General features: G+C 41.2%; 1 protein-coding gene across 1 annotated transcript in view; it reads left to right on the forward strand.

Annotated features, from left to right (window-relative positions):
* The window catches only part of SYNE1 (spectrin repeat containing nuclear envelope protein 1), a 375,888-nt gene that overhangs the window by 12,335 nt on the left and 347,396 nt on the right, over nt 1–16,157 (forward strand). Inside the window, exons 3-7 of the mRNA XM_048488624.1 lie at nt 17–213; nt 2,014–2,123; nt 8,296–8,403; nt 9,364–9,501; nt 12,902–13,066. Coding sequence (XP_048344581.1) covers nt 2,049–2,123; nt 8,296–8,403; nt 9,364–9,501; nt 12,902–13,066 — 486 coding nt within the window. The 5' untranslated portion in view covers nt 17–213; nt 2,014–2,048. The remainder of the gene's footprint in view (nt 1–16; nt 214–2,013; nt 2,124–8,295; nt 8,404–9,363; nt 9,502–12,901; nt 13,067–16,157) is intronic.

The following is a 16,157-nucleotide window of genomic DNA, read 5'->3' on the forward strand; positions in this document are numbered from 1 at the left end:
ATTATTTGTTATTAAGGCAAGCTGGTATTGAAGTCAAAGATTTTGGACGAAGCTGGAGAAGTGGTGTCGCCTTTCATTCGGTTATTCATGCTATTCGTCCAGAACTAGTGGATTTGGAAAGGGTGAAAACAAGATCCAACAAGGAAAATTTGGAAGAAGCTTTTACAATTGCAGAGTCAGAATTGGGAATCCCAAGACTTCTTGATCCTGAAGGTATGTAATGTCACCTTTTACATAATTCATATTGTACCAGAAAACGCTCCAAAGCAAGACTACTCAGAATCCTGAGAAAAGCTTTAGGTGGGATTGTTCTTCCTACTGATGATTCTCGCTTTTGCTAAAGAATGCTTGTGAGTCTTCAAGGTTATATTATTAGTTATTATGTATTTTTATTTTATTCCTGTAACATGCTCTATGTTGTGAGGATAAAATGGAAGAGAGGGGAACAATGTAAGCTTATTTGGGTTCACATTGGGGAGAAAGGTAAGATTTATACTTATGGGGGCCCTCCGCTCTCTTATCTTGTTTCTTTCCAGGGTGGGTTTATGAAGTTTTATGCTGGACGCCAATGTAATTTTGCTAATTTGCTGTTTTAATGGGGTTTTAATGTAATTGTTGTTTTATTGTGCTGTTCACTGCCCAGAGCCCTTCGGGGGAGGGGCGGTATATAAAATTAATTAATTATAAATAAATAAATAAATAAATTTAAATGAAGTAAATAAATACATACACATCCATGAAGACAATCTGGAAGGTGTCGCTGGTACAAAATGAGTCTGCTGTTTATTATCTGGGATTATGTTACTCCTAACTGGACCATGTTATTCCTATTCTGAAGTTTTTTTCATGCTACCATTTACTGCTCAATTTGAAGGGGGGCAGTAAAGGGAGGTATGGAGGCAGCAGAGCCCTACACTGTTTGATTTGTCTTCCCTGGAGCACTTACCTTGGTGGAGGTACAGATCAACTGGCAGGTGGCTGCCATCGCCCTCCACAACAGCTAGATGCGGGGCAAAGCACTGCATCAGCACTCTTGCTCTCCTGATGGTGTGGCCAGGAGTGGAACCGACCCTGGCTTTGCCTCCTGGAATACAAGCACCCAGGACATGGATTATGCCACCCTTTAGGTTTGTGTAAGCCTACTGAGCCCAATGCAGGGCTTTTCGGTGGTGGGGAGGGTCTTTTTGTTTTTTGCCTCCTTCCGCTGGCAAAAAGCTCTTTCTGGATTGGGCTGCCCATTTCCAGGTCCAGTTCAAGTTGCTGATGCTTATCTTTTAACCTTCAAGATTTGGGGCCCACATGCTCCCAACAGTCCAGGATTGAGCCTCTTTAGTGACTTTCCTTTGCCTCTAAAAACAGCTTCCTAGAAGAGGCAGGGGTAAGCTTTTACCATCCTGGCTTTCCTTCAAGGTTGCAAAGCAGAGCTGTTTCAGGCAGCTTTTGGGGTAGCCTGGGCAGAGGAGGAATACCCATGCCTGGGTGGGAAAAGGTGATTTGAGATAGATTTTAGTGGCTATATATCTGTTTTTAAATTTGTATTTTTTTCTTCGGCGTCCAGGTGAGACTGAGCTCGCCCACGTAGATGCTCCTTTTCACATGCAGGCTCCAGCCGGCTCCTGCATATGATGTGGCCTCCTGGCTCCATGGGAACGCACAGCCCAGCCCAGCCCCAGCCATGCCCCTGCCCTCACCCAGGCAACAGGGCTTGTGCCAGGCTCCTGCCTGTCCCGCAATGGCGGGTCATGGTCGAACCGTGGCTACGCCTTGTTGTTATGTGTCTTGGGTCCTGAGCTACCCTGTAAAAGAGAGTTCGTAAATATTTTAAATAAATAAATGCTTCTGAAATCTATTCAATGAAGTTACTTCCAGAAAAGTGTTCTTGGGTTGCATTGTAACTGGGTCTGTATTTAGGGTAGAGTTTATTTGTTCTTTTAACAAGCTTAAGCAGTGATTGCCCAAACATTTTCTGGATCTCACTTATGTGTAAATTTATTGTCATACTTATTCTTTCAGATGTAGATGTGGATAAGCCAGATGAAAAATCCGTTATGACCTATGTGACACAGTTCCTGAAGCACTACCCTGATCTCCATAATGCACCAAGTGAATCACACGAGCCTGATGTATGTTTTAAATTATAATTTATACAAGATAGGGATTTGTGAAACTCAAAGAGAATGAAATCCCTTTCCCTCAGATGGGTTCCCACCAACTTACCCTCTAATCCTTCCCTGGTGCTGGGTGGAAGTTCCAAGATACTGTGTGAAACTGAGCTGTCCAGCAGAACTCCTTCTGCCAGGGGGCCCTTTCTCTGTATGGCGTCAATATAGTGGCCATGTGGCCACACTTGGGGGGGAGCGTGGCTTACATAAAACATTGGTTCCTGTTCTTGTCTCTTTGTTTGACCCTTGTTCTACTTTCTCTCCTTGCATTTTTCTCTTTCCATCTACTCAGCTTTCTCTACTTTCCTTCCACGCTCTCTGTTTTCCTCACTGTCTCCTTTCCCCATCCCCACTTGACTCTGTGGAGTAAGAGTTGAACTCGTTACCCCCTATGTGGGTTCTTGATTTGGTCAGCACGTACACTCAGGGCCAAAAATCATGTAAAACAGTTTTTAGTTTATTGAGAAATAAAGTTCACAAAACAGATGAAGTTGCATCTGCAATAAACACATAAGGTCAACTGAAACAGAGCTAACAACATCAATCTAATAGCTGAAATTAAAAGAATAACATTAAAATATATTGTCGAAGGCTTTCACGGCCGGAATCACTTGGGTGCTGTGTGGTTTCCGGGCTGTATGGCCATGTTCTAGCAGCATTCTCTCGCCCGTTTAAGCCTGCATCATGACTGGCATCCTCTGAAGGCGAATCCTGAGGAGACTCTGCTGCCAGCACGGTCATCAATTGAAGCCCGAAAATGGCTACACCTTGAAGCTCCCCAACAGCTGTCATCAATAATCCATAATATATCATAGCCTTGGTTTCCAAAAAGCAAGCAAAGACAAAGAGAAGGTCATCTATAGGTGCAAGCAGGCTGAAATAGCATTGTGATGTCAGGTAGCGGGAGGGAAAAAGTTGTTAGGTTAGAAGATTGACTGATGGTTATAGGAGAATGATAGGGTCAGGTGGCACAAGCAAACCAATTTTGTTACATTGCCAATTAATTGCCAATTAGCAGTAACAGTTGGTGTGAACTCATAATCACTATCAGGTGGAGGTGGCTTCAAAGGCCCTGCTGGAATTTAGCTGTTGGATAAACAATCCACAGCTGGGACCCATCTCAATCTTCAGTTTATGATCTAATCAGGGACAGCTTGGGAAAGCTGAAAGAGGGGAAAAAAGTATTATTTTGAGAACCAAATCTTACTCACTATGGCTGCGCTTTATCTAAGGAAGACAATTTCTTCACAGACCCCGTTTCCCTCCTTCTTTTTCCACACTTCTTTTCTCATTCTTGTTTGCTTCCCAGCTCATTCTTAATTTTCATCCCCCATCCTTTCCCCTCATTTTCTTCTTCTCCCTCTGCTCAACACTTTCTGTGTCTACCCTCACTTCTGCTATTTTCACTTATTCTGTAGTAATAATAGAGTTGTCTGTACCCAAGTTTCAGTGCTTCAGTATCTAGTCAACTCCATGGTGATCTCAACTGATCTCTCCATTTTGCTATTAACCTTCCCTCAATTGTTTTTATTAAGTTTTCAGGTGGGGTTTGTTTTTTTTGGCGGGGAGAGGCAAACCTTGAAGTTCTTCCTGGAATTTCAGAAAAAAAATCTTCTATGTATACATGGCCACAATATGTAGATATTTGGATCCACACTCTAAGGCCATTGTTTTGAATTAGATACTGATAGTTACTACTGAGAATATTCCAGTGCAGTTACTCCCGTCTAATTGCTCTAAAATCAATGGGCTTAGGGTGAAGTAATTCTATAAGTTTACACTACGTCATATTGTTATTCCTGTTTTCAAAGTGGTTGGATTTTAAAAAAAAACTCAATTGTTTCAAGTAATGATCTGTTAGGAGAGAGTGTCAGTCAATTTAGACAAATTGTCAAGGAGACCTTGTGAACCAACTTCAAGAAAGTTCCCGCTGGAGTTCCGGATCATCTTTAAGGTGTTGGTTTTAACCTTTAAGGCACTCCGCTGCCTGGGGCCTTCACATCTCAGGGACCGTCTGTCCCCATATGTCCCCGCTCGGCTTCTGTGTTTGGCAGAGGCCAATTTGCTAGTGGTCCTGGCCCCCTACATGATATGGCTGGCCTCTACACGGGACAGGGCCTTTAGTGCCCTGGCCTTAACCTGGTGGAACACTCTTCCCCCAACCATTCGGGCCCTGCAGGACTTAGAACAGCTCCGCAGGGCCTGCAAGGTGGAGTTCTTCTGCCGGGCTTTTTGGGAGATCAGCTGTTGAGGGTGCCATTCCATGCATTCCATTTTCAATTTTTGGAGCACACATTTATTGTATCTGACCGCCCCAGTGAGTTCTCTGGTGTTGTTTGGTATCTGATTTTTAGAGTTAAGGTTGGAGTTGTTGTTAACTGATATTTTTAACTGGAATTTTATTGTGATTGTTTTTATTGACTTGTACACAGCCCAGAGCCCTTTGTGGATGGGGTGGTATATTAAATTTGAATAAGGAAGAAAGATAGATCGATCGATCTGGGAATGGATCTCTGATTTCAGTAAACTTTTTCCACTATTTTGGATTGATCAGATTTCTTTGAAAAATTTTATGCTATTAGGCAAGTTTTAAGTGCAGAATGTATTTGTGGTATGAATTGTTGAGACAAGGATGCAAAATGATCTATTCTTATATTTAATTACATAATCTACTGGGATTTGTTATTTTAGAAAACTTGTTTGTTGTGCGTGTTTTTTCCTTTGGACTGGCCTATCCATAGTATTTTTTATTAGCAAACAATATTTCATTTGCCTTCTAATCCTGATTGTATACATTTTTAATTGGCAAGTGTATAATTGCTACTGTGAGGCAATCTGTTCAGCTCCTTACAATCATCAAGATAGAGAAGATGCGTCTGTTTTTTCCCCAGCAATAACCTGCAAGTTCTGCTCAGGAAGGATATAGACCTTATGTCCTTTTGGGTCTGCAACTGTGACCACGACACACAAAATGTGAAGGGCAAAGTGCTTGTCTCATAACTGCTACCGTATATACTCATGTATAAGTCAAGGCACCTAATTTTACCACCGAAACTGGGAAAACTTATTGACTCATGTATAAGTCTAGGGTGGTAACTCCAAAGCAGGCGGGGGCAGGGAAGAGCTGGGGCACCTGCTCCCCACCGGATCGCTCCCCCCACCACCTCCTGAATCCCCACAGCAGCCCCAGCCCTTGGCTGCTCTGGTGTTTCCTTGCTTGCAAGCAAGGAAATGCCACAGCAGGCGGGGGCAGGGAAGAGCCGGGGCTGCCCATGATGCTGGGCACACGCCTGTGGGGCGCTCAGCAGGCTCTTGCCCACCGCCCACCGCCCACCGCCACCGCTGTGCTGCTGCCTCCGCCTCCCATCATCCCCCTGACTTACCTGCTCATCTTTCCCTTTCTCTGGCTGGCTCTGAGGCTTGGCTTCAGGGAAGCTGCCACTCGGGCAGGGTATCTTTATGATTTTCTTAAAAGGGCAATGCTTCAAAGATTGCTTAAGCAATCTTTGTTGAATACTGGACTTGTTAAATACTGAACCTTATGCATGCGAAGTATGTACTATGCTAATTGTTAATGAAAAACATGTTACCTGTTGTTGGATCTACAGGGTTCTCGGTGTAAGAAAAAAACATATCTACTTCCAAATGAGTCTTTTCACAATTTCTGTGGATTTTCTAACTTCACATATATTGGTCACTCCACTTTTTAAAACAGACTTTGAGCAACTTTTCACATCTGATTCTGCCCTGAAGAGTTTACAGTGATAGGCATGGCTTCTTACTTTTATTCTTGCAATAAACTTTGCCATCCTTAGGATCCTACTCAATGTGGCTTTCTCTCAGGAAAGGGTCCTTAAGAACACACAACCTAACATTCTGCCCACTGGACACATTAGCTCTCAGTTGTGTATGCATGTGTGACATGAAAATATTTGGTTGATCTATCCAGGAATTATGTGTTATGTACAACTTTATGTGAATGCAGTATACAGAGGCTAGACACACTGAAACCGACACAGTTTTAGGGTTGACACAGGTCATATAAATATTAATTAATCTGATTCCCAGTAAGCAAACCAGCAAACAATGTTATATGATGTGTATCTTGTAATATTTATACTTCCTCTTTGGTGCGTTTATACAGCATTCATTTTTGTTTGAAATGTTTAGAGTGATGTTTTTTGTTGGTTTGAAATTTCATCAGAAGCCAAATAGCAAGTTTATTTGGGAACATTTCATGCAATTCCATGATAATAACAACTTGGTCCATTACATGCTGACATTCACATAATTATTTGGATGAAGAAAGCACATTAAAAATTGAAGACCTTGCAGTTATTTTTAAATTTGAAACTTCAATTTTAGAATGTGAAAGCATTAGACTTTTTCGAATATTAAGGAATAGTAATGACTATGTTTAAGTCATTGTATTAGATATTTGTAGGAAAAATTATATCATCCTTCCAAATACAAGTACACTTAATATGGTTCAGAAAAGTAAAATACAATATAGAACTAAAATCAGCTTAAAAATGACAATACAATGAAAAAGATAAAAATGATATCCCTTTTATGCAAAGGTATTTCAAAGTGCATGTGTTTTAAGGTAATGCTAGAAGGCTTATAAAGAGGGGCTAAATGGGGTTCCTGAGCAAGGAAATACAAAACACACCTGCCATAATTTAGGTTCCCAGAATGGAATCCCTTCAGCGAATTTCAGTCTGTGGCAAGAAGTTATGAAGGGTGAAAGTCCTTATATCTTTGGCCCAAGATGATTTAAAAGTAAAACAACAACAACAACAACACTTTGAGATTCACTTGCAAACAAATTGGGAGCCAATTCAGTTAATGTATCATGCTTTTTCAGGAGCGATTCAACCACACCCAACCTATTGCTTTATCAGCATATAATCAATCTTCAGCACTTCCATTTGGTCTGGATTAAATTCCAGTATGTTCACCCTCAGCCCGTTCATTGTTTCCAGACAACGGTTTAGCACATTCACTCCCTCCCTGGACTAATATGGAAAAAAGAGAATTTAATATTACTTGTACACAGATGACTATTCACCGTAAATTTCTGGATGACCTGTCCCACTGGATTTCATGTAGATATTGGATCATATTGCAGATAAGATGGAGCCCTGTGGAACCCTAATGGCCAACTACCAAGGGACAGACAAAAAAAAAATCTCACTGCACCGCCTTCTGAGATCTGCGTTCTAAGGAGGACTGGTGCTACCTTAGACAGTATTTCCAAAATCTATTCCAGCCCAGAAGAATGCCACTCTTGATGGCACTGAAAGCCACAGACAATTCTAGTAACAACCAAGAGGGATGTAATCCCCTGGTCAGTAGACTGGCATAGATTATCGATGAAGTAAGCCTAGGTTGTTTTAGTATCATGCCCAGGAATTGGGCTAGTCTAAAAAGGATCTAGATAGAGAATTGCATTAATTGAATTAACAAAATGTATTCAAAACATGTTTTTATGACTTTTTTGCTTATAATTTATTTAAATATATTGATAATTCTGAAATTATATTGACTTTTCCCAGTCAAATTATCTTTTACTATCAGCTTACCAAATATGTGTGTATGATTTACAACATCATAAATTAAGTTAACTTATATATTATCACTTTCAATTAGCTTAATTTTCCAGAATACCAACCTTACAAATATATGATTTTGTGGGGAATAAGAGCCAGAAATAGTTTCATCTTCCAGATGCCTGTACCATTGTCAGTATACTACTGAAATTCTGTAGTAAAGACTTTGTGTGGATCTTTTGGAGCATGTACACTAGGGCAGCTGTGATACAGTTGCCTGAGACAGGCTTTAACTTTTGCTGTTAAACCTTTGCAACAGATACCTTAGCCTGTACTGCAGCTGCTGTCGTTGAAGATATGGTCATACTTTCAAGATCACATAAAACAATCTCCCTTTGATATTCAGTGGACTATATTGGGGGGTGGGGGGGGGAGAGAAAGGAAGACCTCTATAAACACGCAGAGGAAAAAGGGAAAGAGCGGGTTTTGATCAGTCAGGTTTGTCCACAGTAATTTCATATATATTTAACTGTTTTAATACCAGATTCACTTTCTTATGTTAACTCTTTTTCTTCTCACAGAAAGAGGACAGGCTCATATCACGAGACCTGAAAATTTGGATAGAACAGTTTGAAAGAGACTTGACAAGGGCTCAAATGATGGAAGTAAGCTTGCAAGAGAAATACCAGGTAATATTACTTTTTTGTTTATTTTCAAAGTAATTTGATGTAATTTCTAAAATTATTTGAATGTAGTTAGATATGGTTTATGACCTTGCCTTTTAAATGTTCTCCCTCAGTCATCTTATGGAAGTACTGATTGGTACTTCTTTCTTCCTTAAGATAAATGTTGTAGGTGACAAGGTAAACTTGGTTTTTATAACCTAAATTTTCAGAAAATATTCTAGTTTATTTTTTTTTTTTTGGAATTTCTCCATTTTTTCCCCTGTCACACTCATTTCCTTTCCTGAAACACCCAACTCTTTCTGTTTCTTTTATGTGAGAGTGCTTGGATAGATGAGGAAAACATTTCACCCATTTGACCACACAAATGGGATTGGTTAAAATTGAAGAAACTATTCATAGAACAGATAGGTAGATGGCCCCTATTTCTTCCAGGGAGAACCAGACTGATTATTTGGATGTACTATGGATATCCAAACATTTATCTGCATTTGTCAAATTAATGGATTTAGTTCTCATGGCATAGAAGTTCTAGATCCTGGAAAGAGTCCAATTATATAATTGAGGGTGTGCCAAAATGAAGCCTCCGTCTCTTGGGCCCATTTCAGTGTCAGTGAGATCCTCCCCATCATCTTGTTTTTACTGGATGATGCAAAGAGTTTTCAAGAAGCATAATGAGTTAACAGATACGAGCATGTTTGTATCCTGAAGGCCTGAGGCTCCACACAGGTCATGGCCACTCATAATTGTGTGACATATTTATTTGATCATAATGGGAAGTTCATTTTAACCCTGTACCACAAAACTGAGTGGGGAGAGGTCCCCATCATATCTCATGTCTGTTTTTCTTTTCTGGAAGAAAAGATGTAGAAAAATTTGCCAGTTATATGTAAAATATTAGAACTAGAATCCCCCTAGCTTATTTTTTTCTCAGTGTCTTATTGTTTGTTTGTTTTCTTTTTGCAGTCATTTAAACATTGTAGAGTACAATATGAAGTGAAGAGGAAACAGGTTGAACTTGCAATCCAATCTGTTAGGAAGGATGGTAAACTGTCACTTGATCAAGCACTGGTGAAGCAGGCATGGGACAGAGTTTCTTCTCGGGTAAGTTTATAAAAAATATGAAAATTTAAGACAAAGAACAACTATTTTTTTATTCATTTACAAAGTCTTTAGTCCTGACCTTCTACTTTTAAATGTACTCTGGGTGGCTTAAAAATAAACAGTTTTATCAATAAAATTATTTCAAACAATAAATATTATTAAAGCAGATAACAATCAAATTAACTGAGCCCCCACCCGACCCCGCAAGTCCCAAAGCCGAGGATTTGTAATCCCAAAGAGGATTAATCAGAACCAAATTCAAACTACTAACTACTACTAAAAAGTCAGTCAAACTAAACCAAAAATAAAGATAGGAATAAAACAAGCCAGGTTTGGCTGCTAAGTACAGTTGCCAGGCTATAGTTAGCAATCCCTCCCTCCCCTCCCTTGCATGCCACCCCTCACTCCCTCCCCCCACCCCCTTCCCTTGCATGGCACCCTTCCCACTCCCTCCACTAGGGTGGGTAGGCCATGTCCAGATGCCGGGACCCCTACCTCTTCTCCTCTTGCATGGCATCCCTCCCTCTACAGACTATTGTAATTCGCTCTACTCTGGCCTGCCCTTGCGCCTGATCCGGAGGTTAAAGCTGGTCCAGCATGCGGCAGCACGCTTACTTACAGGAGGTGCCTACTGTGATCATATTCAGCCTGTATTGCGCCAGCTGCACTGGCTCCCAGTGGAATTCCGGATCATCCACAAGGTATGGTGTGCTAACCTTTAAGGCCTTGCGTGGCCTGGGGCCCTCGTACCTTCGGGACCGCCTTACCCCATATGTCCCTACACGGCCTCTGCGCTCGGCAAGAAGCCAATTTACTGGTGGTTCCCAGCCCCTGGAGTGACTGTACGGCCAGCCTCCACCCGGGCCAAGAGCTTTAAATGGCCCCTGCCTGGTGGAACACTCTTCCTCCAACTGTCCGGGCCCTGCGGGATCTTGGAGAGTTCCGCAGGGCCTGTAAGACCGAGTTGTTCCACTGGGCTTTTGGGGAGGCCAGCCATTGATGGTGAGCGCCCTCTTTGCCTCCCCCCTTTTTAACATTCTGGGAGCTGTGACACCTGGATCTACCATCCCCCTCTCTGGGAGGGGTTTTATTGATAGTTTTTAATACTGGACGCCGAGTGGTTTTTGTAGAACGCTGTAATTTTATGCCTTTAATGATGTTATTTATATTACTTATTTATGGTTTATGTAATATTAATTTGTTGTTCACCGCCCAGAGCCCTCAGGGGATAGGGCGGTATATAAATATAAATATAATAATAAAAATAAAATAAAATAAAAATGCCAGGCCCCCTCCCTCCCCTCCCTTGCATACCACCCACTCCCTCCCCTCCCTCCGTCCCCTTCACTTGCATGCCACCCTCCCTCCCTCCCTTCCCCTCACTTGCATACCATAAACGCACACACACACACATGCCATATATGCATGTATGTTGCCACATATTAATATATCCTAATGTTAAAGCTTAACCATACTATGCAAACTAGGGCTTTATCAGGCTGTTTATATTTAGAATTACACTATTCTTTTTTCACCTCCTACAAAAATCTTTGTTTCTTAATGTGGGCTTTATTGGAATAGTATCATTTTTGTAGTTTATCATGAGTAGAGAGTAAGTACTGGAGTTTCAGATTAAAATTATTAATAATTCTAAAATATTGCTAAATATTTCAGATAGTTTTAAACCTTTTAAAGCTTTAAAGTGCAGATTGCTAACAATAGCCTAACATAATGTGACCCATGTAAGTCTTGTTGATTGAATTCCATTCCTATCCATAACCATGTTAAACAGAGGATGTTAAATTATGGTACAGTTGTTCTTGGAGTTATTCAAATCCTTCCCAGCAAGTACACACAACATTCCATATACATCCTCATGTTACAGCAATGGCAAATGAAGTTCAATGTAAGCAAGTGTAAAATGATGCATCTTGGGGCAAAAAATCCCATCTTTACATATTCACTGTTGGGATCTGTGCTGGCAGCAACTAACCTAGAAAGGGATCTTGGGGTGATAGTGGATAGCTCAATGAAAATGTCAACCTTGTGTATGGCTGCTGGGGAAAAGTCAAATGCCACACTGGCCATAATTAGACAAGGACTAGATAATAAAACTGCTGATATCACACTGCCCTATACAAATCTATGGGGAGGCCAAACTTGGAATATTGCACAGTTCTAGTTACTACACCTAAAAAAGGATATTGTACAGCTTGAGAAGATGCTGAAAAGAGTAACCAGAATTATCGGGGGACTACAGTGAGTGCCCTATGAGGAGCCATTAAAATGCCTAGGGCTGTTTGACAAAAAGTGGGTAAGGGAAAAGATGATAGCAGTCTTAAAATTATGCAAGGTATGTAGAGAGTGGAAATGAATATGCTTTTCTTCCCCTCTCATAATATTAGAATGTGGAGCCATCTGCTGAAGTTGAAGGATGAGGGATTCAAAACAGACAAAAGGAAGGATTTCTTTATGCAATGCATAGTTAAATTTTGGAACTCCAAAATTTGTGGTTATGGCTGCCAACTTGGAAGGCTTTAAGAGGAGAATGGACAGGTTCATGAGGATAGGGCTATCCATGGCTGCCAGTCAAACTGGGTACTAGTCATGATCCATACCTATTCTTTCCAGTATCAGAAGAACATGCCTATTATATTGGATGCTGTGGAGCACAGGTAGGATAATGCTGCTTCAGTCATCTTGCTTGTGGGCTTCCTAGAAGTAACTGTTTGACCCCTGTGTGAGCAGACTGCTGGACTTGATAAGCGTTGTTCAGTGGCTTCCCTGCTCTACCCCTAAAATTACTAGCCAGATTCCCCATAGATAAGTAACTGGCTTAAATTTTCCCCATAGATAAGTAACTGGCTTAAATTCATGGCATGTAGGTAAATAAGACTGTAATCTAATCAGTTATTAATTGTTTCTCCTGGGTATACATTTCAGGAGATAAGGCATTAGAGCTGAGTGAAGTTGAGCTTTTGAAACATTAGTGATAGGGGAATAGCAGAAAGGATGGGAAAGGATGGGCCCAAGATTTTGATGGCGATGATGCATGAACTGGAAATAGGCATGATAGTATGTATGAAAGTATGTATGTAGTTGGAACATATCTCTGTGTAGATTCTACCTAACTAATTTATTTTAATTAACATACATCTGCCATCTATTAGTTATTCACCTGCCACAATATTAATTAATTATTTTGAGGATAAAATTTTCTGTTTTGAGGATAAAGACTAAATTGTGTTAGTGCTTTATTTCTAAGAAGACTGTAACAAGATATTTAGTATGGATGTGAGAGATCTGTGCATTTTGAATTTTAAAAAAAATTCACTGTTTCCAATAAGACAAAGTATCAGACCCTATGTGCATATAATATGTATGCATTTATCTTTTCCAGTTATTTGAATGGCACCTGCAGCTTGATAAATCTCTTCCTGCTCCTTTGGGCTCTATTGGTGCTTGGCTTTTTAGGGCAGAGGCTGCTCTTCAAGAGGAAATCATTTTCCACCAAGCTCATGAGGAAACAGCAAACATGATTCATCGGAAGCTTGAGCAGCATAAGGTTTTTATGCATTGTAATTTTTGTAGTAATATAAAATCTTCTGAACCTAGGCATTGTAGAATTAGGAAGATGTGTTTATTGTGGTGATAGCTACAAATAAACAAAGAAGAGTAAGAAATGTTGCTATTTCCCATTAAGTAGAAGAGGTCATGATCTGAACAAAAATATGCTATGTTATTGTTTTGAGATCCTGCTCTGATATTTTCAGAATGTGGGCCCAAATATGTTTGCTAGTTGTGATATACCAACTTGAAAGAAATTCTGTAATTGAATTGAAATATCTACTATGAAACTTACCAAAACACTGAATTTACATTGAATCTATTACATAGACAAATTTAAAAACTGGAAAATGTTCAGTATGCTGAAGTTTACCAGTTCAGTGTCTCACTGAAAGATTCAAGCACATGCTCAACTCCTTATTTTAAAGCAGTGTAGTTAAAAGTATTTATCTTTATCTGGGATATGACCATTTCCGTTGTGTTTTTACCACCAACAGCCTCTCAGTAAACTAAGGGTCTACTTGGGCTCTAACACTTGGGAGAGGGCTCCTGGGAGTGATTGTGTCAGCTGTGTGTGCATGTTAAATGCTGTCTTGTCACTTCCAATTCATGGTGATTCTATGAATCAATGTCCTCTAAAATGTCCTATCGTTAACAGAATCAGGACTTGTAAACTGAGGACTATGCCTTCCTTTATAGAGTCAATCCATCTCATGTAGGGTCTTCCTTTTTTCCTGCTGCCTTCAACCTATTTTAGCGTTATTGTCTATGCCAGTTACTTCTTATTGTCTTCTTATTGTGTAACCAAAGTATAACAGCCCCAGTACAGTTATTTTAGCTTCTAGGGACAATTCAGGCTTGATTTGATCTAGAACCCACTTTTTTTGGCAACCCACAGTATCTGTAACACTGATCAGCTGTAGTCTTGCTGTGACACTTACTCTTTTAACTTTCAGCAGTAGTTGTTTCAAATCTTTGCCACTTTCTGCCAAAATGTAGTATAAAGGGCATATCACAGATTTTTTTAATGTTCCTTCCCCAGTTTTCACTCCACTTTCATCTAAATCAAATTCAGCTTTTCTTAAGATATGTTGCATACAGATTGAAAAGATAGATGATTTCCAGTGGAATGGCATTTCACTCTAGTTGAGCCTCTGAGTGCTCTCACACTACGCAGTGCTGATAGGGGCCATCTTTGCCAGCTGTGGAGCAAGTTTTTCTAAGTACTCACCTCCCCAGATATTAGGGAGCTTAAATTTGACAGCTGAACTGGAAGGGTCTGGATTTTAGACACAGTAGTTCTGAAAAAATCCAGAATCAGTGTGAATAAACCTAGCTCAGTGATGGTGAACCTTTTTGAGACCGAGTGCCCAAATTGCAACCCAAACCCCACTTATTTATCTCAAAGTGCCACCCCCGCAATTTAACCTGAATGCTGAGGTTTTAGTTTAGAAAAAAAAATGGTTGGCTCCCTCTTCCTCCGCCCCACCTGCTCGAGCAGGGGCCAGTCTGCTCTAGCCTCCAGCAAGTCCTGTGCGCACCGCTCTGTGCCTCTCTAGCATCTCTGCTTCCTCTGCGCCCCCCCCCGCCCCTCGGACAGCAGCCACCCGGAGCACAGTCACCAGGCTCGTCGTGGTCAGTGGCCCAGGCCAGCCTAGATGTGTGTGTGTGTGTGGGGGGGTGATTTTCCACCCCCCACATGACGAACTCTGTGTGCGTCTGCCCACAGAGAGGGCTCCGAGTGCCACCTCTGGCACCCATGCCATAGATTTGCCATCACTGACCAAGCTCTTGGAAACAGCCATCCCCTTAACTTTGTTTTTGTTCTCGTTGGTCTTTCATTTTCTTTTTCATCTTTTCCCTTTCTCCCTCTTTTATTGTTGTTATTATTTTTATTGCTATTATTGTTGACTTTCTTTTCTTTTCCTGTAATATTTTGTTCATAAAATTTATATATATATATATATATATATATATATATATATACACACACACACACACACACACACACACACACACACACACACATATACATACACTAGCGTGTATGTATATACATACACTAGCGTGGTGAAATGGGAAAGGAACAGTAGCAGCAAATCAATTGCAGAGGCCAGCAGTACGTGCTCATAAACACGCAGCCTGATACTGTGCAATGTTAGTGATGTGTGTGCCCACGTTCCTTAAGGGGGGGGGGAATGGAAAGGCACCCCTCCCACACATCTAGGTTGGCTGGTCATGATCCTTTACCTGAGAGTAAGTTTGGTTGGTGGCAATGGGTGTTGCTTCTGAGGAAACCCTCTGAGGGGCACGATGCAGCCATTCAAAGTATGTCATGGTTGCTGTACCGATCTTACTCCTGAGTAATGTGTGCCTGGTTTTCTTAACTGTAACCGCAGTATTCAGGGAATCTAGGATGCCTGTCCCCTCCCTCCCATCCCTTGCATGTTGCCCCTCCCTCACTTCTCTTCCCTTGCATGCCTCCCCCTTCGTCCCTTTCCTCTCCCTCCCTCTCTTCCCTTGCATGCCACCCCTCCCTCTTCCTCCCTTCCCTCTCCCTCGTGTGTATGTGTGTATGTGTTTCACTTCCACTCGAGTTACTGCCTATGTACTGCCTATAAAAAAAGCTAACAGTGTTTTTGTTGATGACAGTATACCTCAGTAACTGCTGGGCCAATTCCTCTGAAAATTCCCAGCCACTATAGTGAGCCAGGCGAGAGTGTTTTTAGATGTTCACATACCTGAAATTTCACACCTGGCCCAGGTAAAACGCCTTTTTCCTGGCGCTCCCTGGTGAAGGACATGCAGCTGCCTGTGTGTAACTGTCACCCTTAGAATGTTCGTGCTGCTTAGAATGTTCACTCAGATGGCCAGATATGAGCAGTGGAAACAGTACATAGGCAGTAACTCGAGTGGAAGTGAAACACATACACACACATACACACGCGAGGGGACAGGGGAAGGGAGGAAGAAAGAAGAAAGAAGAAGAAGAAAGAAGAAGAAAGAAGAAGAAAGAAGAAAGAAGAAGAAGAAGAGTTTGGATTTATATCCCCCTTTCTCTCCTGCAGGAGACTCAAAGGGGCTTGTCT

This window comes from Sphaerodactylus townsendi, linkage group LG01 (assembly GCF_021028975.2).
Source record: "Sphaerodactylus townsendi isolate TG3544 linkage group LG01, MPM_Stown_v2.3, whole genome shotgun sequence".
Taxonomy (NCBI): Eukaryota; Metazoa; Chordata; class Lepidosauria; order Squamata; family Sphaerodactylidae; genus Sphaerodactylus; species Sphaerodactylus townsendi.